The sequence below is a fragment of the Lissotriton helveticus genome, chromosome 12, assembly GCF_964261635.1.
Source record: "Lissotriton helveticus chromosome 12, aLisHel1.1, whole genome shotgun sequence".
In the NCBI taxonomy this organism is placed as follows: Eukaryota; Metazoa; Chordata; class Amphibia; order Caudata; family Salamandridae; genus Lissotriton; species Lissotriton helveticus.
The window spans coordinates 840482427-840504848 of record NC_136073.1 but is presented as its reverse complement, the minus strand read 5'-3'; the positions used below and the strand labels follow the sequence as shown (position 1 = coordinate 840504848).

At 50.4% G+C, this 22422-nt stretch overlaps 1 protein-coding gene across 1 annotated transcript in view; it reads left to right on the top strand.

Moving 5' to 3' along the window:
* The window catches only part of MOB3A (MOB kinase activator 3A), a 53556-nt gene that overhangs the window by 4856 nt on the left and 26278 nt on the right, over positions 1-22422 (top strand). Inside the window, exon 2 of the mRNA XM_078671546.1 lies at positions 15599-16157. Coding sequence (XP_078527672.1) covers positions 15740-16157 — 418 coding nt within the window. The 5' untranslated portion in view covers positions 15599-15739. The remainder of the gene's footprint in view (positions 1-15598; positions 16158-22422) is intronic.

Sequence of the window (22422 nt, the reverse complement as noted above, 5' to 3'; positions counted from 1 at the left end):
GCTCCATGGCCCCTGCGGACTCCCCGAATGCAGCCAGAGTCGGCATTGCTCCCACCCCGCAGGGAACAGCTACTTATGCTGCTCCCTCCAGGCGGGAGCAATCTCTTGATATGCAGAAAAACAGGTGAAAAGTCTGCTCCCTGCCCGCTGGAAGCAGACTTAGTGTTTGCTCCCATATGGCAGGAGATTAAAAAATGCTTCCTTCAGGTGTGAGCAAACACAAGTTTCCCTGCCTGTGCCAGATATATATATGTTTGTTCAGGGCAGTGGATTAAGTCCCCAAGTCCTGTAATGGCTGCCAACAACATTCTCCTGTTGCTGGCAGCCAAACAGAGCACTCACTCCTGTGGGAGTCTTCCCACAGGAGCAAACTGCCACAGGGGAAAAAACTCTTTGGGCCAATCAGTACGCTCTATTTTTTCAAAAATGAGTTTGAGGGACTCTCACCAGAGTCCCTCAAACCCAGCCATTCAGATATCAATATTTTTTTTAACCTTCATTTCTCAAAAACGACCGAACGGATTTACACCATTTCACAAAAAGCACAATCTGCGTACCAAGATCTAGCTTTCTGACAAATTTGGTTAATTTTGTTCAGCAGTTTTTGCTGTGTTCCTGCCTAGAGAAGACTATGGAAAATGCCTGTGGATTTTTCATTTTGGGACCCTCCCACCCTTTTATTTATTTGCCCCCGCGTGATGGATCACCCCAAAACTTTCCATGCACAAACTAGTCAAAAGGTATGCTTTTTTTGTGAACGTTTTGTGGAGTTTTGTAATGCGGGGCCAGTTATTGGCAACACAAACATTTTTCTTATGGAACAGCTTACATAAAGATAACTACCCAGTGGTGACTGCCACTGGCGGGGATATATATGCTTTTAGACAATACTTATTTGGATACAATATGTGATTTTCTTAAAAAAATCACCCAGAAACAAAATGAGCATTGGCCATTGCAGGCCTATTGGCTTTGCCACTGCATGTTTTAATATAGAATTTTAGGACTTTTATGGAATTTCAATCTTTCTTACATTGATCTGGAAGAACCAGTGTACCTGTGGTCTATTTTCTTTTTATTGAGATGACTTAAAGCTTTAGTACTTAAGCAGCTTTAAAAAAGATAGACCACAGGCCTGGTTTCCCTATAACGTACAGCTGCAGCGCTTTGATACTGCCAGATTGTGGTGATGAGCAGTATGAGGAACATCTCTTTAATGTGCCTGTTTCCCGTCCTCGCTTCAGTCGTGGTAGGAAGTCACGTGGAAATGAGTCGGCTGCCAGTTTTTTAAGCTGAGGCATATGCGCCTTTGTGACAGGAAGTCTCAATTTTTTCATTGATTAGAAATTGATGACTCGCTCCTGAATGCTACGCTTGCTGTCATTCCAACAAGACTTCATCTCTGTGTAAATTTTTAGTTAAGTTGATTCCTGGTATTTTGGGCACTAGTGCTTGGCTTGCAGTGCTTAATTTGTGCCAGTGGTTTCAGATGGTGAGCACAACTAGGGCTTGTATTTCATCTCCAGGCTTTGACACAGAGCTAGTGAGAGGAAGATAGAAAAGGATGAAAATAAGAGAAAGATAGAAAAGTATTGAATCACTATGGGAGAAAACGGATGAACACCAAGCTGCAAGAGTGAGAGATATGGAGTGTAAAGTGGTGGAAGTAAATGGCATGAGGTTGAAATAAGAATAGGCTTTCTTGGTATGCAGCAAACCTGGAATTTGGCGACGCTGGCAGCCCCTAAATGTACTTATTATATATATTTTTTTTTTTGTTGCAGAAATTAAACACTGTTGGCCTAGTTCAGTTTCAAGAATGCCTCATATGGCACAATACAGTTTCATTTTGGTAAGATGCTTCACTTCATGATATACACTTACTTTGCTTCCGTTGTGAGTTAAGTGTTTCTCTTGGCGTCATTAGACACGCATGGACAAAGCCAGCAGGACTTGATTTGTATTTATACTTAAAAAGTGGTGCGTGTTCAGGCCGAAAGTGGCATTTTCCAAGTAACTCAAGCGTAGGCTCTGCCATTAATCCCTCACTGAGTACAGTGTAATCTCTAACTGCTTACGTCTCTTACCATTTCTGAAAGCTGTGACCTAAATTTGCCTCTGCCGTGTCCAGCTTTACTGCAAGCAGAACAACCAGAAGATAGCCTAAACTACAGTTTATTTGTCTAATAAGAGCTGTGTAACTGATGATAGTTTCGTTTTGTTTCTGATAATACGTACAGCTGTGTAATCCGCGTGGTATTAGTGGTTTCTAATGACGTATTGAGAATTGTGTAGATTAGGGGTGTTCTTTAATGGAGAATGTTACTGAGGGATGTACCCTGTGGAATGACTCTGCTGTTAAGTGGGCTACGGAGAGCTGCTTACCCAGTGGCAAGTTTCAGTAGTTTAGGACTCAAATAGACAGTGCCTGTGCTGTCTCAAAGAGACATTCTGTTTTCAATTCAGTGGGCTTCAGCTCGCCCATAGGCTTACCGTTTGTTCGCTTCATTGTCGCTCTCGTATCCTTCGTTCCCATTTGTTCATGGAATGAACACATCGTGCCTCTTACTGTGTTTGGCCCTCACCCAGAGCATGGACTAAGTACTTCTGCCCATCTACTGCTCCCGTTTTAGGAACACATTTGTTTTTTGACTTTGAGCACTCCACACGAGCGCTTGTGGTTTCACTTGCTCTGTTTTCTCCCACCCGCCCCAAACCTGTTCCTTTTTTTCCTTCACAGATCTGCATTCTTATTCACCTCCTCACCAGCCCTCTCGCCGTTTCTGTTCCATTTTATAACTTGCTTACAGTGTTTCATTATTAAAAAAAAAAAAACTGAAATGGAAACCATTTCGAAATGTAGCAAGGCTTTTAAAATGACGCTTCACAAGGCATGTTGTTTATCAGGTCAGGTGCTATCCACATGTCCCCTTTTTTAGTTTTCATTTTTTACTTTAGTTTCATTTTCACTCTCTCAGGTCACCCACTGCACCCCTCCCATTTAAACCTAAGTGCCAGCTTGTTGCAGATGTGTTTCAACAGAGCACATTACAGCTCAAGCAGGCCAAACAGGTCTTCTGTTGGGGGCTGGGGATGCACCCGGGAATCTGCCAGACCAAAGTGCAGCTATGGGAGCTGGGCTCAGGCAATCAGATGCTCAGGCACTTTGTTTCAGTTTCTTTAAGAGCTACTCCTTGTGTGCTTAACCAAATATTTGATTTCACCAAAACCTTTTTCTTCATTTTCACGCATGAAAGCTCTCTCAAATATGTGTGTTCAGAATACAGCGCAGGGTAGGTCATAGCGCTTTTTTACAAAACCTTCATCCGTGCTTAACAGCTTTTGTGCTGCTTTTCAGGTTTAAAGCATTTTATTGCATGTTAATAAACAAGGAAAAACAATACATACAATGAATACAGTCGTCGTATTAATGTAATGCAAAGTCCCTGCTCCAAAAGCGCCTTCAAAATTCCATACATTACTATCTGAGCATTTGTAGAGCCTCAGTCTAGGTGTGAGTGCCGTGACGACAAATTCCAGAACCAACAACCCCCCCTCAACTCCCCCCCTCCTTGCCCTCCCACCAAAACCCCCCTCCCCCTGTGCTGAGCGAATGTCTTACACCTCCATCACCTCCGCGAAGGATCTACCCCTCCCATCATGTCCTCCCGCCACGTCAACTAGGCAATCGGGGATGTCAGTCGCATTAGCCTAAGATACCGGGGACAAGTAATTTCTTTGAATTCCGACTGTAGTAAGGTATGGAAAGGCTGCCACAGGTCCTCAAATCTGTCCACTTCGCCTGCCACCGTGCGGGACAGCTTCTCCATTCCCAGGACGTGCCATAACCTGTGCAGCCAGCCTATGGTGGTAGGAAGGGTGGTGGTACGCCAATATATGAGTATGTTCTGGATCGCTGAGCCTAAAGCGATCGCTATCTGTCTGCCCCTCCTGGATCGTAGAGGGTACATCAAACCGTTAGGTAATCCTAGCAGGACATAGGCTGGGAGGCGAGGTAATTCAATGTTAAAGCACTGATCTATCTCGTCTAAGATCTCCGTCCAATAAGAAGTCAGTAACGGACAGTCCCACAAAATGTGTGTAAGCGTGCCAGTCTGTCCACATGCGCGCCAGCAGGTGCTCAGGATGTTATGGTTCATTTCGTGCAACCTCTGAGGCGTGTAGTACCAGTATGTGGATATCTTAGTGAAGGTTTCGGTGAGCCCAGTGTGATATGCTGAATGACGTGCCCGGTAGGAGATGTCGTCCCATTCTTTGTGACTCAGTTCCCTCCCCAGCGAGCCCTTCCGGGGTTATGGATGTGGTAAGGGGGGGTTGTAAGAGTCGGTATAGGTCTGAGATGAGCTTGGCGTCTGAGGAGCGCGTCGCCAGCCACATCTCGTATGGAGTGAGTTTCCGGTCGGCCAGGTCCCGCACTTGCGACTGAAGCGCCCAATGGCGTACCTGCAGATACCGCATACGCTCAGTCTCGGGCAGGTGGTAGTCCCGGCGGAGGTCTTCGAACGACACGGCACCCTGCGGACCGTATATGTGAAACAAAGCGCAGCATCTGGCTGCCCGCCAGAGCAAGAATGCGCCAGGTTCCATCCCGGGTTGAAAGTCGGGGTTCCCAATCAGTGGTGTAAGCGGTGACGGGAAGGTGGTGAGCTCATGCGTAACATTCACAGCGTCCCACACACGGAGCGGAACCTGTGTGACAAAGGACGCATAGAGATTGGGGGGGCGATGAGATCTGCGCATGAAGGGTATCTCCTGTAGGGTCTTGCCCGCCACTGCCTGGTCCTGAAACAGCCAATGTCTGTCAGATTCCCATTTGCTCCACTCCACTAGATACCGCAACTGCGCCGCCTGAAAGTACTTGTGTAGATCCGGAATGCCAAGTCCACCGGACTCAGGTGCCAGCGTGGACAAGGCTCTCCTGAGTCTGGGTTTGCGGCCCTGCCAGACAAAGCGTGCGATATCGGTCTGAGCCTGTCGTATCCATCCTTTCGGTGGCTGGAGCGGCAGGGCCCGGAACAGATACAGTACCTGCGGCAAGAGAGTCATCTTCACCGCAGCGATCCGTCCCAGCAGCGATAAAGTGCCCTTGCTCCAACGGGATTGTTCCTCTTTAATTTTTTTGCCCAAGGCTGCATAATTAGCAGTCACCATGGCAGGCAAAGAGGGAGCCAGTAGTACGCCCAGGTATGGGACCAGATCTTTAGACCAACGCATGGGGAATCGTCCCTGTAACTCTAGTCTCGTAGCAGTAGTGAGCGAGATGTCAAGGGCTGCTGACTTTCTCATATTCATTTTGAAACCCGCCACCGTGGCGAAGGCCTCCATCTCGGCAATGCAAGCGGGGAGCGCCTCCCTCGGATTGTCGAGCATTAAGATCACATCATCCGCATACAAACTAACGGTGTGAATGTACCCCCCCATTTGGACGCCGGTCACCTCCGAGTTTCGGCGAATCCGTTGGGCAAATGGCTCCATGTAAAGAGCGAAGAGTAGCGGGGACAGTGGGCACCCCTCTCTGGTTCCCCTCTCTATCACGAATTGGCCGGAGCTGCACCCGTTCACCCGCACCATCGCGGCAGGGGATCTGTAACAGTTAAATATGAAGGTGCTGAACTTCTCACCTATACCTAGTTTGCAGAGCACTTTCTCCAGGTAAGGCCAATGCACCCGATCGAACGCTTTCTCCGCGTCAACCGAAAGCAGCATGCGTTCCCCGGGAATACGGGAGGCCTTCTCTAGGATGTGGACCACCCTCTTAGTGTTGTCTACCGTTTGTCGGCCTGGGACAAACCCGGCCTGATCCGGGTCCACTAGCCCTGGCAAATGTGGCGCCAAACGTGCCGCTAGGATCCCCGTGTAGAGCTTGAGGTCCACATTCAGTAGCGAGATCGGCCGGTAGGATTCGCATTCAGTCCGGTCCTTCCCCGGTTTGGGGATAACCGATACTGTTGCCCGCAGCAAATCCGGAGGGATAGCCCCTGACTCAGCAAAGGAGTTAAAGAGCCGCGTCAACAGTGGCGCCAGCTCCTGACAGAACGTTTTATAAAAAAGTGGGGTGTAACCGTCGGGACCCGGGGCTTTCCCATGTTTGAGCCGGGAGATAGCCGCAATCACCTCCTCCGGTCGAATGTCCCGCTCCAGGTGTTCCGCCTGCTCCGGGGTGAGGACGGGGAGGTCGACCGACGCGAGGTAAGCAGCCTCGGCCAAGGTCGAGGGGGGGCTCGCCCGCGTATAGGTCGGCGTAATAGCGACGGAACCTGTCCGCAATCTGGTGGTCCTCCGTAGCCAGTGTCCCGCCAGGAATGGACAGTGCCTTAACCCGCTGGTGCTGGTGTTTCACCCGAAGTTTGTTTGCGAGTAGTCGGCCGCATCTGTCACCGCCAGTGTAATACGCGTGCTTCAGGCGCAACGCTGCGTGCTCCGCCCTGTCCATGTCCAGCGCGGAAAGAAGCTTCCGGGCTGCTTTGAGCTGCCTCCAGACTCTGGGGCCCCTCGTCCTCTGATGCATCTGTTCCAGCTCCCACACCGTATTCGTAAGTTCGTCCCGTTTCTGTTGCCGTTCCCTATTCTCCGCGGAGGAGATGGCGATAAACTCACCCCGGAGCACCGCTTTCAGGGCGGCCCACTGCGTCGCCCGGGTGGTATCTTCATTCTCATTGTGTTCCCGATACTCAGTAATCGCAGCGCGTATCTGTTTTACCACCGTCTGTTTATGTAACAGGGTATCCCGCAGACGCCAGACCCCTCGTGAGGGAGACACCGGCGGCAGTTGGAAAGAGCCCGAAACCGGAGCGTGATCAGACAACGTAAGGACCCCTATATCGGAAGCCGTCGCCAATTCGGCAACCGGTCCCGTAACCAGGAGATGATCTAGTCTCGCGTATGTCTTGTGTGCGTGGGAGTAGTAGGAGTAGGCCTGTGTGGTGGGGTGTAGGCGTCTCCATAAATCATGCATATCAAGATCCCTAAGAGGGATTTACTCAGCTGTGAGAATTCCCCGGTGTGTGGGCGTCGCTGCGTAGATCTATCTAAGGATGAGTTAAAGACCATATTCAGATCCCCTCCAATGATTATGTGTTTGTCCGGGGTAGTCGTGACGTCTTCGAGCCGATTGTAGAAACAGGTCTTGGCGATCATTAGTGCTATAGATCGAACCCACCGTGAACAGAAGTCCCCCCAGCTTAACCCTGTATGCCAGGAGCCTCCCCTTCTGCTCCGCAACCTTGTGCAGGACCTCCCCTCTAAACTTTCTAGACACCAAGATTGCAACCCCTGCCGTTTTGGTAGTCCCTGAGGAGAATAGCTGCACTGGGAATTTCGGAGACCGCATCCTGAGACAATCTCGGGCCAGGAGGTGAGTTTCTTGTAAGAGGCAGATGTCTGCCTGGGTGTTTTCGAGGAGGGACAACATTGCTCTACGCTTGACCGGGTTATTCAACCCCTTCACATTAAGGGTAACAATCTTAAGGGTCATGAACGGTCATCGCGAGAGTAGCGCTTAATGAACCTGAATCAATAGTAAAAGCAGTGCGGGTTGGCAATGTGGGTCGTAACAAATGCAGTAACCAGCTAGCACGACACTCCGGACTCTGTACCTGCAGAGTAAGGACAAGGCAAGAGCAGCAGCAAAAAATGACAGCACAGCACGAACCCCGAATCCCCCCCCGAACATTCCTCAACCAGCCCTGAGAAAGTGGCGTGAGGACAAAGCAAGCGCAGCAGCAAAACAATACAGCACAGCAGAAACCCCGTATCCCCCCCAGCCCTACCCTCCAAACATCCCCTGAACAGCCCAACTCCCCGAATCCCCTCCCCCCGTCCAGTGGCCTACCCTCAGCCCCCCTCTCCCCCCTCAACCCCAACCATTCAAAGAACTCCATTGTCCCAGTCTGGTCCCTAACGGACAAGTCCGTGGAGAAGTATTCGAGTGGACGTCCAGCCACCACCTATGCCCTCCCGGAGCCCCCCCTCTCCCCCAGAACCCTCGCACCTGCAATGATGATGAAGCCAATATGATCTCCCCCCGGATGTTGCTCAGGCCGTCAAGGCTATATCACCAGGCGACGTGTCTCTGGACACCTCCCGTATGGTGCTGTCCATTTCAGCCCTGATCGTGGGAGAATCCGGTCGCGGAGGAGGGAGCGTGGACCGTCGCCGCCGAACCGTCTGCCATCCCTCCCTCGAGTTGCGACGGCGGCGAGGCGTTGGAACGTCGTCATCCGCCGCGGTGATACCCTGCACTCCGCAAGTGTCCTGGAGGGACCGAAGCTGATGCAGTGTCCCGTTCCAACGGAAAATGAGCATGAAGGGATGGCCCCATGAGTACTGCGGGTCATGTTCCCGCAAAAAGTCCGTGGCGATCTTGAAGGACTTGCGTTTCTGCAATGTGATCGTCGATAAGTCCTGAAACAAGGCTATTTGATGACCCCGGAAGCTCACCGGCTGCTTTCGCCGTGCTTCGCGCAAGATCCGTTCCTTCAGAGGAAAATCCGGGAGGAAGGCCAGAATGTCTGGGGGCGGTGCCGAGGCCCGGCGCGGTAAACCCACTCTATGTGCCCTGTCAATTCTCACCGGGAAGTCTCCGGGTTCGCCCAATATGTCGCGAAACAGGTCCCTCGGTAGGCTGCTGCGTCTTCCCCCCTCTTCTTTGGATGGGATGCCTCGGACCCTGATGTTGTTGCGCCTGGACCTGTTCTCGAGATCCTCGGCGTGGGCCTGGAGGTCAATCTGTTGGTCTCTGAGCCGCAAGACTTCCTGCTGCAGGTGGGCAATCTCCTCGTCCCGAGATTGGTTAGCTTCTTCCACGGTGGATACTCGTTCTTCAAGCGCGTCGACCTCTCTCCTCACCTCCCGGACTTCCCCGGCCACCTCCTGTTTCAACGTTTGGAAGTCTTCCCTGAGGGTGCCGACTCCAGAAAAGACCTGGTTACCGGAGGTTCTCCCCCCTCCGCTCCTCGAGAGCCAGTCGGGGGGCTCGGGGCTGGCTGACTCCTGTCCTGTCTCGGAGCACCTCTGCCTAACATTTCGGGCAAGGTGCGGTCTCCTTTCTTGCCCCCTCTGTTGCCCGACATCTCAGAGGTGGGGGCGCGTCGCAGGAGGGGGGTATCCACAAAGGTCCGTAGGGTATAGCGGTGCCGGGGCCAGGACTCGCGCAACCGCGTCCCCCTCAGTGTCTCCTCACTGACCAGGTCAAACCAGCGGGGCTCCGGGACCCCAGGGCGACGATCCAAGAAGGGGCGCAGCGGTCTGCTCTCAGCGGTAGTTCAGCCCTGTTGCGGGGTAATGGCCAGCGTCCAGTAGCAACAAACGCAGAGTGTTCCCCCTTCTGCTCAGGAGCGGGCCACCACGTCGTCGGGGCCCCGTCCTTGACTTCGGGCCGATGCCCGAGATGCAGTGCTTCCTCAGGGGCCTAGGGCGAGCACCACCGCGCCACAGGGAGAGGGGGCACAGGCTGGTCCCCCTTCTGGCCGGGTCACGCCACCGCAATCAGCTGTGCGAGTGTCTGTTGGGCCCCCCCGTCCCCGACTAGCCCCTCGATGGTGGTCTCAGCTCCCCTGCGTAGTCTTGGTGTCACGGAGGGAGGGGCCGGAGGGACAAGGGCCCGGCGCCAGTCAGGGCCGCCGGCTCGAGTGGCGGCTCCGCGTCCCAGGCCTGGTACAGTTGCTTCGGTGCCTGGTCAGGCGGGCTCCCAACACTGTGCACGGGGCAGCTGGGCACCCCCAGACTTCCCCCGGTCGTCGCTTGTCCCCACCACTCTGCAGGGGCTCCGGGAGGGGGTCCGGGGGTCGCTGCACAAAGATAGGCCTCCCGGCCTACCTGATCCCCGGAGTAGCGTGGCAGCCCCTCGCTGGCTCCTCCCCTGCTCCGTTCCGGAAAGCGCACCTTCGTGCTGCCCGGAACCTCCGCCTCCAGGTCTCGCGCTCCCCTGGACGATCCAGGAAGGTGGCCCGCAGCACCTCTGTAGGTGGGACTAGGATGGGGGCACAAAGTCAGTGGGAGGCTCAATAACGGGGTCTCTCAGGTAGTATGGAGCGGGGAGAGCTCCGATGCCTCCGGGTCCACCCCGGCCGCCCGCCGAGGCCGGGACTCAGAGCCGCTGCGGGATCCGAGGCGAAAAAGGAGGGGCCCACAAGGCTGAGTGTCCAGAGGTGGCCTCGCCTCACCTCAGCATGTCAGGTCCTCCAGCTACGCACCGGCGCGGCCCCCGGCGTCGTCCCTCGGCGTCGTCCCTCTCCGCTGCCGCCGTCACCGGGAGTTCGCTGCGGTGTCCCCGCTGCCCGGGCCGCTCTGTCCCTCGCGTCTCCAGGGCCGCGAGATGGAAGGCAGGAGTCGCCGTCTATTCCGCCCCAGGGGTCTGGGGCGCCACGTCTGCAGGCCGCGTCCCCGGCCTCGCGTGTCCACTTCCGGTCCGGCGGGTCCCTGGGCCCGCGTCTCACTTCTTCGTCGGCAGCGGTCCCCCAGCTCCTCCGCACCTGGACCGGGCAGACGCCACAGAGAAGCGGCGACTCACTGTTCAGAGCTCGAGGCCTCGCTCCCCACTAGGCCAGCGTCGAGTCGCTTCACCAGGCGGCCATTCCCGAGGCTCACTAATGGCCGATGTCTGGGAGACACCGCTCCCGGGAGTTCTCCGGGCGTCGTGCGGGGCCGGGAAGATGCCCCTCTGCCGGTCACCAGAAGTTACAGGAAACCGTGAGTGCTCCGGTGCGATCTGGGGGGGGAGATCAGCGCTTAATTACGATGTAGGGGCCTGAGGGTGGAGGAGCCCGGGACGAACACGTCCGTTCAGCTCGCCATCTTGGCCACGCCCCTTGTGCTGCTTTTCAACATGGCTGAAAGACATTGACAACACCAATAGCTCTTTAATTGCTGAGACCTATTGGCTTTGCTAAAACTTGGCCGTCTAGTAATTGCATTTGCATTGTACATTAGGTTTTATATAACTTTGGCCAGAGCTCAGGATTACATCCCAGCTAAAAATTGAAATTTCATTTATATGGAGCTTACTACAACTTACAGATCATTGGAACGGAGAAGCATAGTCTCTTCTGAAAGGGCTCAGAATGGACAGGATCTGGGGAGGAAGAGCATCTCATGACCTCGGAAGGAGCACGGCCTGCACCAATAGTGTGAATCCAGTGAGAAATGGCCACAAAGAGCAAAATTACTGTTCTCCACTCTGGTGTCTGGTGTCTGTTGAGGTTTGATGAAAAGGGACATTCCACACACTTATTCAGATTCCCTGGATTGTACAGGCTCTTTGAGCTCAGCAGTGGGTGACAGGAGGACAGGAGTGGGAGGTGAGTAAAGAAGCAGTGAGTACCCCATAAATGTTTCATCCTAGGATTACTAGCAAGATGTTTTCCAGCCATTCACTGGTATCCATCCATTTCTTTGGTCCTGAGGAATAGATTGCAAAACTCGGGACTTGATTTTGTGACAGGGTATTGAGGCTAACCCAGGAACTGCCACCCCGACCTGTACGAATTGGGAGTATGTGGGATTTGCTTGAAAACTATCTATTGTGGTGGTAACTTGTGTGCAACTGAAAGCTGTGCTGCTGCAGGGATGTTTCTGGATAAGGGGTTACTGAGAGCTGTGAGCAAAGAAGGTTAACTAAGCCAATAAACATTATATATATATATATATACACACACAACAAGAGTTTAAGTGTAAACATCTGATCACGCATAACATCCAACTGGCTTCGGTGTATAGAGCCCTAAAACGGACATCACAGGAGGATAGGAAGGAGGGTGAGCTGCCTCACATCATTTTTACAAACATTTGGGATGTGTGTAATTGAGCAATATGTTGTTCCCGGGGCTTGTCTGTTTCCAAGAGCTATGTAGTCGACTGCGTGTGGGTTACTATCCTTTTAGGGTTTAGCGGAGAGCTGCCTAACCCTAGAGAGGAGTTAAACATAATAATGTTGTGACCTGTGCTTTTGCTGCTCCAAGGAAAGCTTAGAATACAGTGATTCTTTTTATTTGATAATTAGAACTAATTTAAGGATTATAGTGAGCAATTGCATCAATAAAATCCACCCCATCATAACTTTTCGACAGTTTTTTTTTTTAATGCGCAGATATTTTTGGCTCTATGCAGTATTCAGCGGGCCTTCGTCGGGTCAGAGTCCAATATCCGCCTCATGCCACACTTGTCGGCCCATCCCCCGACTCTTTGTTTCTCTTTTACAGGACGGCGTAGGGCAACACTCCACAGCTTTGCAGGCAGAAGTGTGCACCTATTTAAACAATGAACAAGCAAAACTCCTAGACACACAAGCACATGAACGAAAGAAGCCCTTCCCCAGGTCTGTGTGAAGCATAATCCAATGCTCCATTACAGATGCTGGCACTGTTCATTTAACGAAAGACCGACTGCGGTGTAGATAATTCAAATCTTGTGAAACCCTCCCAGATCGCCAGTTCAGATCACAAATATTTACAGGCTGCATTAACAAGAACTAAATATTTTCACCTAAGAGATTACAGTAGTCCACAGCTTAAATGAACATTAGCAAAGCCAGTAGGTCTGGGGTTAATGTGCTAACACATGCAGTGTTCGCACATCGGAGGGAGCCAGCAGCAGTCGGAGGGCTATAGTTGTAAAATAGCTCCTGCACTTCAATGCAAACCCTAAAGTGGCAATGGAAGGATACACTCAAACAGCCATTAGTATTAGGCGAGAGATGAACTCTTCACTGGGAGGAGCCAACATGAGTGACAGTTTCAAGCTAGCTGGTGGATCCAAAGCCCACTCTATGGATAGGGTTAGTAATTTGACTTTGATGGATGTGCTGTAGAAACCTACACCTAACAACGCATGCGCGTTGGTTCAGCGAGACCTAAAAAGGAACGACTGTTGGACACTTTGAGACCAGACTTTTGTAGTTTTAGCTCTGCGGTGCAGACCTTCCGCATCATCCAACATCCTTACAGTGGGTGCATCGTTCTCCTGTGTACCATAGCCCTTGCTCTTCGTTCAACAGCTGGTCAATATTAGTGTGCATCTGTGGTGAGTGCCGCACATTGATATACCTATAGTGTGTGTGCACCTCTGGTTCAGGTGACATCTAGTTTTCTTGTAGACCGGGATTTTGATGTTGCATTGGAATCATATTTTCTTTTCGCGATTATCTCGAGTTCTTCAAGCGTGCTTCATCGTTTGGCTTTTGCTGGGTAGGCTGTTGTGTAATTGGTAAGCTTCATGTTCCTGGCTTGCAGTCTGCACTCTACTTGAACATGAACCCCCTTCCTTTCATAGCTCTTTATGTTATGGGGATTCTCAGTTCTCAAATTTTAATTAAATTGTGTATGCAATGAATGACTTTAGACCAAAGTGACCCATACCTTTCGTGCGCTATGCAGGATATCTTTGTGTGGTCACCGGCAAAGACCTATTCAGAGACAACGTAAAGAGGATCCGCTTCTCAAGCCTCTGTTTAATCTACAATAGGTGTGGCCCAGGTAGGTGGATGCAAACTTGGCTCAGTTCATGACATTCGAATTACCCCTACCAGGGTCAATGTAATTTTCTCAGCAGAACTAACATACTTGTTCGAAAATGAGGAACTAATACCTCTGACAACCAGTATTCATCTGGTTACACATTTCGTTACTCTTTCAGTACAGAAGTGGGGTACAATGACTGTCAGCAGGTAGTTCTCCATGGACCTTGGTAAGTTAAAAACTGTTTTTTTTTTAAAAATGCAAGAACACAAATGTAGCAGCGTTTGGTTTAAAAACGTCTCTGTTGTAGTCGGAAGAGTGTGCATTTCACTAGTAACCTCTGTTTTCCTTGTTAACTTGATGGAAGGTTTTATCTGCTGGCTGACAAAGCTGTGGCGGCTGCATGGGTAGCTCTCAATGTGATTTGGTTATACTATTTGCTCATTTTCTACCCAGGTGTGTTTGTTTTCATGGACTTTGATTCCAAACAGTGAAGAAGGGTGTAGATCACATACCACCTGAGCCTTTACCACTGAGACTGGACGCGTGTTGTAGTTGATTCAATTGTGTGCGCTTTTTACAGTGGACTGAAGTTTTTCTGGCTTTGATAGGACGCAGTATGAGAGTACTGTTTTTGGCAATTCATTTTGGCATGCTTTTAATCTACGCAAATGAGATGTGTGATCCTCTTGTTCCTATATCTTGGGATCATGTGCATATGTTATTTGGTGTCATTCTAACTGTTTGCAGCACTAACAATAGTGCAAAGACTACTCTTTTTATCCTTAAAATCTGTGCTTTCTTTGGTAGTATATTGGTGGTCCATATTGTGAAGTCAATAGGTGTAAAGCAAGTTAAATGAAAATTAATAAAGCACTAGCTAGCGCTGACTGCATCATAGCGCTATGTTTTTTTTTTTTACACTTTCAGCAATGCTGCACAACAGCTGGACTGCTGTACAACATGGCTAAAAAAAAATCGACAGCCTATAGAGCTTGTGTATAGGCGTGACCTATTGGCTTTGCTGTTGCTTGTTAGATTTGGAAGTCTTAGTCCTACCCAGCCCATCAGACCCGAACACTGACGTGTACAGCCACATGCAGGTTTTCTCTCGAAGAGGAAATGATGACTGCTGCAGAGATGGTTGCTGTCACGGGATGTGGTCTAGCAGACGCGTCTGCAGCTTTTATCGTTAAAAAAGGTTCACATAAAGATGTAGAAGAAGAAAGGGGGACGGAGGGTAAGAGTTTGACGCAAGTCTTGAACAGTTGATTTATTTTTAGTTTTTTGGGGAGGGGGTGGGGGGTTGGTTTAGCTTCGATCTACCTTCTCCACAGTCCTACTGAGACCCGTCTCTCCAGCCTTAACAGCGTGCCCCCGTACATGGATCTTGAGAAACAAGACTGCATCTGCCAAAATGTTTTCCCTTTTTATAATTTTCTCTGATTTCTCCGGATGGGTGGGTGCTAGGGGTAATCTGGGCTAGCAGCGTATGCGTAGGCCAGTCAGAACTGTCTGGTTACAGGGTATTAATGGTCAAGTAAAATGAATCACTTACCAAATAGCTTTAATATGCTCAAGGCCATCATGCTTTGGACAAAATCTAGACCGATCCTTTATTTCAATCAGCAGGAACCTTTTCATTAATGCAAAGTTAGTGCTCTGGAGGGAGAGAGGGCATGTTGAGGGCCATGAACAATGTTCTTTGGGATGTGATTGAGGAATACAGTAGGTACTTAGCTGCATTGGCAGTGTAGACCCCTACTGAGAGATTCCTCGAGTAAGAGGTTTATGCTGGGCCCTCGCCAGCTGCTTGATAAAACTGCAGCCTAAGCTCACATATGAAAGGATTATGTAATGTCTGCTCTGAGAGAGGATAGAATGCCCCCGGCTGTTTTTAGCTCTTATCCTCCTTTCCCTGGTTTGTGTTGGTGGTAGTAGGCTTACTGGGTCAAGCGAAATGTTAGTTTGTTTTCCAACGAAGCCCAAACTCGCGTCATTTGGGCATGCCAGACATTCGTATTAAAGATGCAGAGTGGCCCTACAACTGAGTTTTATGAAAGTAACTCCAGGTATTGAGTTGAATAATGACATTTTGTTTTGTATTTTTATTTTTATTTATGCAGGCATTCAGAAAGAAGTCACTGCCTCAATGACCACAAGGTTATCGCCATCCATAACACTGAGGTAATCTCGGCACCTCATTGGTGCTGGACGTGAACCAAACATTTTAGGTGTCGGAAGTTACAAATTCTTAAAATACAAACATGTCCAACCCTTTAAAGCAAGTGTTTAACAAGGATCGCACTTTCCGGCCTAAGCGGAAGTTTGAGCCTGGCACGCAGCGCTTCGAGCTTCACAAGAAGGCACAGGCTTCCCTCAACGCGGGGCTTGACTTGAAGCTGGCTGTCCAGCTACCACACGGTGAGGACCAGAATGACTGGGTGGCTGTGCATGTGGTGGACTTCTTCAACCGCATCAACCTGATCTACGGCACAGTGAGCGATAACTGCACAGAGCAGTCCTGTCCGGTCATGTCTGGTGGCCCCAAGTACGAATACCGGTGGCAAGATGATCACAAGTATCGGAAGCCCACAGCCCTCTCCGCCCCTAAGTATATGAACCTGCTGATGGACTGGATCGAGGTGCAGATTAACAACGAGGACATCTTCCCAACCAATGTCGGTGAGTTTTGGGAAAGTGGTCATGCGAATTCAGTCTTCAGGGAGAAAGTGTCTGGGGTGTGGTGCTTAAGCAATCTCAAAGAATGCATTTGTGGTCGATGGTTCATCTGTTGCCATGGCGTGATCTTGGAAATATCCGTTGCCTTGGTTATGTTGACTGACCGTTAGGGCACGGATGAGCTGTGATTTGGGGCTCAATTCTCAATCTAAAATGCACCCCATGAAGGCTTTATTTTGTATACTACTTGGCACAGTGATGTGGCAGTGTTGAAATGTGCTTTCCTTGGCTCCATAGAGTTGTCAAGTACTTCTGGAGAATTAAACTACCCTGCAGCCCTGTAATCAAACCACGATTTGGGGGCTGGTGGGCATGTTTTCTGATTTTAGGACACTCTTTATCGCTAGTGTTATATTTTTCTTGCATGAAAGTAGCAAATTTGAAGAGGCGTAGGTGTTAGGTGAGTTATTAATAATCTAGCTCCGTATTTACGTTTTGTTTCTTTGATCTGTATTTTAATACAGCGCATGTCCATGCAACCTAGAATTTTGAGGGCTTGGTTTCATATCTGTATCAACATGTCATACCCTGCTTATCTCCAAAGCAGTGCCGGACGCTACTTAATGGGGGGGGGTTTAATTATTTTTTTAACCTACTTACCGGCCGCCCGCCACCACCTCTCGGTTCTCTTATGCTTGCCGGGCAACTGCAGGACTTCAGGGGCAAGATGCACACAGGCTCCCTTAGCCAATCACGATGCTGCCTTACAGTAGAGTTGTGATTAAGTCTGTGCAATACAGCTAGTGGAGAACTTGCAAAGTGTGCATGACGACCAAACAGTCATACGCACTTAGTGTGCGCCCCACTCCTCACACTAGCGCCAGCCCAGCCAGCACCTAAGCAGGAACGGAAAACTAAAATGATAATAACATTGGTTATTGCCATTTTAGTTTTCCTTTTTACACTGCTTGTAGAGCAGTAGGAAGACGCTCCTCAACCTTAGTGGAGGAGTCGCCGTTGCTCCAAAGATATCCTTGCTCGAGTTAGTTTGTGTCCACTTACAAATTACAAGTTCTTAAAAGTAACCATAAAGTTAGCTCAGGAAAACACTAGTGGGGAAATTTCCTATGAAAGTAAAGTTCAGCCTTTAAAAGCTGTGAAAAGTGACTTTGTGTCTTCTCTTCTTAGCTCATTTCCAGTCAGTCAGCAGGTAAAAATGAGTTTTGCTGTTAACAGTCCAATGTATTTCTTTACTTGAGGGTAGAACAAAGTATGCAATGACTCACTTGCACTTCGCGACATTCAGCCAGCTGTAGCATGAATATAATCTCAATATAATCCGGCACAGGTAATTAGAATCTCCATAAAAAAATACTTTGGACTAGCTGTAAATATTTTACAACTCAATAAATGTTTTTTTTTTTATTTTTTACTTTATTTATCAATTTCCAAAAAAAAGTAACACAAACAAAAAGGAAGCATACATGTTGCAATATATATCCGAGTCAGGTGTCATCACAAAGGTCACATATACAAAATCATAGCAGTATGAGCATAGCCAAAGGACACTACTAAAACAAAAGATAAGGAGCGCGGTGAAACTCTGGCACAATACACCCCAGGTCATTGCATAGGCAGTAGGGAGGGAGCAGAACATCGCACATCAATTCTCAATGAAAAACAAGAGTCGAATAAATCTAATCACCCTTTGCCCCTCAACCAATCCCCTCAGGAGCCATCGTAGGAGTGCACGGAGGCTGGGTACCATCTACTGTGCCAGCTACATATGTGCGATACGGACCCCAGATGTCAACAGGTCTGGATGAAGAGGGGACCATGTCCGAGTACTCAGTGCTATTGGTGTTGCATTGCGCCAGGCTTCGGAGCCAGGAGCTGTGTGACGGGGGGCGTCTGTCACACCACCGTAGTGCCACTTCCCGTTTAGCCAATAAGAAACTGAGTGCAGCCAGTTTGCGTACATTTTTCGGGAATTCGGCCATATATCCCAAAAGGGCGATCTCAGGGATCGGAGCCAGGTTCAGGTGCAGCATAGCGCTAAGTGTAACGTGGACCTGGGACCAGAAACTATGGAGCGCGGGACAGGACCATGAAAGGTGCGCAAAATCAGCAAAAGGGCCGCTGCACTTGGGGCAAGCATGGGGGCGCGAGGGGTCTATTCTGTGTAGTCTCGCTGGGGTGAAATACAGTCTGCGTAGAAATTTAAAGTGCAGAAGTTTATGTTTACTGTTAAGGGAAATGTCTTTGGTCGCTCTGCAACACCACTGCCACTGGTCGTCCGTAATGGTGGAGCCCAAATCCGCCTCCCAGGCAGCACGCACCAAATGATCCCTGGAGGGGAGGAGCTCGCAGCACATGTGATATAGCTTGGAGACCAAGTGCGTGCCCGAAGTGTGCTGAATAATGAATGTGAGGGGAGCCATCTCCTCTGGAGGGAGCGGGAAGGAAGAGAAAGACGCACGCAGGAGGGAGCGCAGCCTGGTCAGCACGAAGGAGTCCATGAAGGTCCGCTCCAGGAATCGGGGATCCTCCGTGAGCGTGAACGCATGGCCATCGGGGAACAGATCCCCAATGGTAGCAATGTGAAACTTGGACAGCGTGTGTTGCACTACTGTTTCCCCAGTAATTGGTAGCCAGGTGGAGTTGGGCAACGGGAGGCACGGGGAATACAGTTGAGGAAGGCCAACAAGGCGGCCCAGTCTACCCCACGCCCAGCAGGTCGACGAAACCGTTTGAATGTCTCGATGGTCTCTAGGTAAGCCCGACGGCAGGGTGGTGGACAGCGATCCCGGCAGGACCAGATCGTCCTCCGGCCGCAAATAAGGAATCCGGGCATCTGGGTGGAACCACGGGTGCGCATAGGAGCACTGCGCCACTAGAAAATAAAGATAAAAATCAGGGACGCCGAGTCCCCCCCTGCTCATAGGGGAGCGTCCGTACCTGCCAGGACACTCGTGGCGACTTGTTCCCCCACACAAGCTTCAACAACAATGAGCGTAGTTGTGTGAAGAATGTTTTCGTGAGGGGCACCGGTATATTATTGAATAAGTATAAGAACCGCGGCAGTACAATCATTTAAATGATGGCGATACGCCCAACCATGGACAATGGCAGACGAATCCATCTGTCAATCTGTCCCTCTAGGGCCGTGAGAGCCGTACCGTAGTTTAATCTGATAATGAATTCCGTGTCTAAGTGTACGTGGATGCCCAGGTATTTTACAGAGTCCTGGCTCCATGTGAGGGGGAAGGGGCACGAACACTCAGTCGTGACTGGCGTGAGAGGAAATACTACGGATTTATGCCAGTTGATGCGGAGGCCAGAGTACTTGCCAAATCTGGTGATTTCTAATAGCAATGGTTCAAGATTGGACTGGGGCTGTCGGACATAGAGGATGGTATCGTCTGCATACAGCGAAATCAAGAGCGGGCCCGTCCTAAATTGGAGGCCACGGTGTAAATGCTTCTCTCAACGGGTCCATTGCCAATATGTATAAGAGCGGCGACAGGGGACAACCCTGTCTCGTACCACGGGCCAGGCGGAACTGCGCAGTGATTGTTCCATTTAGGCGTAGGCGGGCCACCGGGAGAGTATATAATAACTCCACCGTGTTAACCAAACACTCAGGTATCCCCATACGGCGCATCACTGACATGAGAAAAGGCCATTCTAAAGAGTCAAATGCCTTCTCGGCGTCTAGTAGGATCGCTGCCGCCGGGACGTCGGGATCAACCCGGTGTAAGATGGAGAAAAGGGTGCGAAGGTTAAGAGAAGTGGAGCGGTGCGGGACAAAGCCCGATTGGGCAGGGGAGATTATGGATTCCATTAAAAGCGAAAGTCGGATGGCAAGCACTTTCGCCAGAATTTTGTAGTCTAGGTTTAGTAAAGATAGTGGGCGATAGGAAGCGCAGAGGGCGGCATCTTTACCCGGCTTAGGGAGAAGCACTATGACTGCCTCTCTAAGCGTAGGGGGAGACAACCTGCTTCTAATGCTTCAGCATACATTTCCACAAGGCGGGGAACCAGTACATCTTTATAGGCTTTATAAAAGTCGGCCGAGAACCCGTCCAGTCCCGGGGCTGAGGATCCCGTCATGGAGTCTATAGCCTCCACCACGTTGTCAGACGTAATGGGGTCCGCAAGAAAGTCGACCATCCACTTATCCAAATACACCATTGCAATTTCGTTGAGGTAATCACCACGGTCAGCGGCATCGTCCGTCAATGTAGATGTGTACAATGTAGTGTAGTAGGACAAAAATGCATCACAAATCTCGGGGGTAGTGTGTAGCGTCTCCCCCGCCGGGCTCACGAGTGTCGTGATGTAGGAAGCGGCGCGTGGTGGGCGAAGTAGTTGTGCCAGTACCCTGCCGGGTCAGTCCCCCTCCCCATATTGCCTAGCAGTGTGTGCTCTAGTCAGGAATCTGAGCTCCCTGTCCGCCTCCTCCCTGAACTCCATTAGCAATTGTAAGCGCCTTTGCTCCCTCTCCGTAGTGTGTCGACGGAGTTGTTCTGCCTCCAGTGTCGCTATGTCCTGCTCAAGCCGTGAGAGGGTCGTACGTATAGTACGCAGCACCCCAGTGTGCGTTGCAATGCAGACCCCCCTGATGGTTGCCTTGAAGCCTTCCCATAGGACAGCCCAGGTGTCGACTGTGCCTGTGTTGAGTTCAAAGTAGTCCTCGATGGCGTCCCTGATAGTCTCAGTGAAAACTGGGTCCGACAAGGCCTTCCCGGGGAAACGCCATTGTCTCTCGTATCCCCCCGCCCTAGGGACCCGCATTCTAAGCACTACGGGTGAGTGGTCCGATAGTGTACGGGGAAGTGTAAGGAGTTCGTCTACCCACCCACCCAACCACTTCCGGGGAGAGAAGCCAATAGTCAAGTCTCGTCCATGTGTCATGGAACCCAGAGTAGTGTGTATAAGCAGGGGTGGAGGCGTGTAATTTCGCTTCAATGTCAACGAGAGAGTAGTGAGTACATATGTCTAGCAAAACAGGGCGTGAGTGAGGTCTGGTGTCAGGGGTGGATGCAGTACTATCTCTCAAAAAATTAAAAAGAAGGTTGAAATCACCACCAAGCAACAGCAGTTCTGGATCCAATCGTAGTAGGTGTAGCTGAAAGTCACTAAAAAAGGCAGGGGTGTCAATGTTAGGACCATAAATACCGGCAAGCGTGACCTTGTGGCCCAGCAGGGTCCCTGAGATGATGACATATCTGCCTTCTGTGTCAAAGACGGAGTGGGAGAGCACAAAAGGAACCCGCTTGTGTATACAGATAGCCACTCCCCTGGAATACCTAGTGTAGTGTGAAAAAAACCGATGCGTACCCCAACTCCTGGCTACGTGTGCAGCAGAGTCCGATGTCAAATGAGTCTCTTGCAGGAAGACTATATCAATCCTATGTCTGGCAATATAATTAAACACTTGTTTGCATTTCCTGGCGTCATTCAATCCCCTCACATTCCAGGACATTAAGGACAAGTCCGAGGGGCCCGCCTGCAATCCTAATCGAGCCATGAGTGACAAGTAAATGTAAGTGACCTAGGACAGAAGCAGCTCAATACAGCAAGCGGAATTATGATGACTTTGTGACCCTTCCAAACAATACAAAACCAAACAATCCCAATAGCCCACCCTCCACCCAACCTCTCAGTAACCCCAAAGAGGAATACCCAACCCAACGTGGCGGAAGGATAGTATCTAACTAACTGAACAATCGGAACGGAACCCCATCCCACCACGTCAAAAGCAACAAAGTCCCCAAACAGAAGGGCAGCCGCCATAGGGGGTGGTAACGCCCCGTCCCCAGGGCAAGACAATGGTTGTAGATGCAAATGATTAGTCCAATGAGACTTGAGTCAGAGTGCCAAACAACAAAACTGCGGAGGCAGATGCGCATGCTAGAGTGCTAGTGTCAGCCCTGGCCTGAGGTGGAGAATAGATCGACGCTGTTCTGAGAGTCTTCCTGCAATGGCGACTGAGCCCTGGATTCGCCCGCATTCTGGTCTTTTCTGGCTTTATACGAATGACAGAACTCCTGCACCTCCGTAGGATTGTCAAATATGCGGGCCTTGCCAGCCACCTCTACCCTCAGGCGCGCAGGGTAAAGCATGCCATACCTAAGGCCTAGATTGCGCAGAGCAGCTTTAACCCCGGTGAACTTTCGCCGCGCTTCTTGCACCATGGCAGTGAAGTCTGGGTAGAAGGAAAGTGAGTCGCCCTGCCAACGAATCTCGCCCTTTTCTCGAGCTG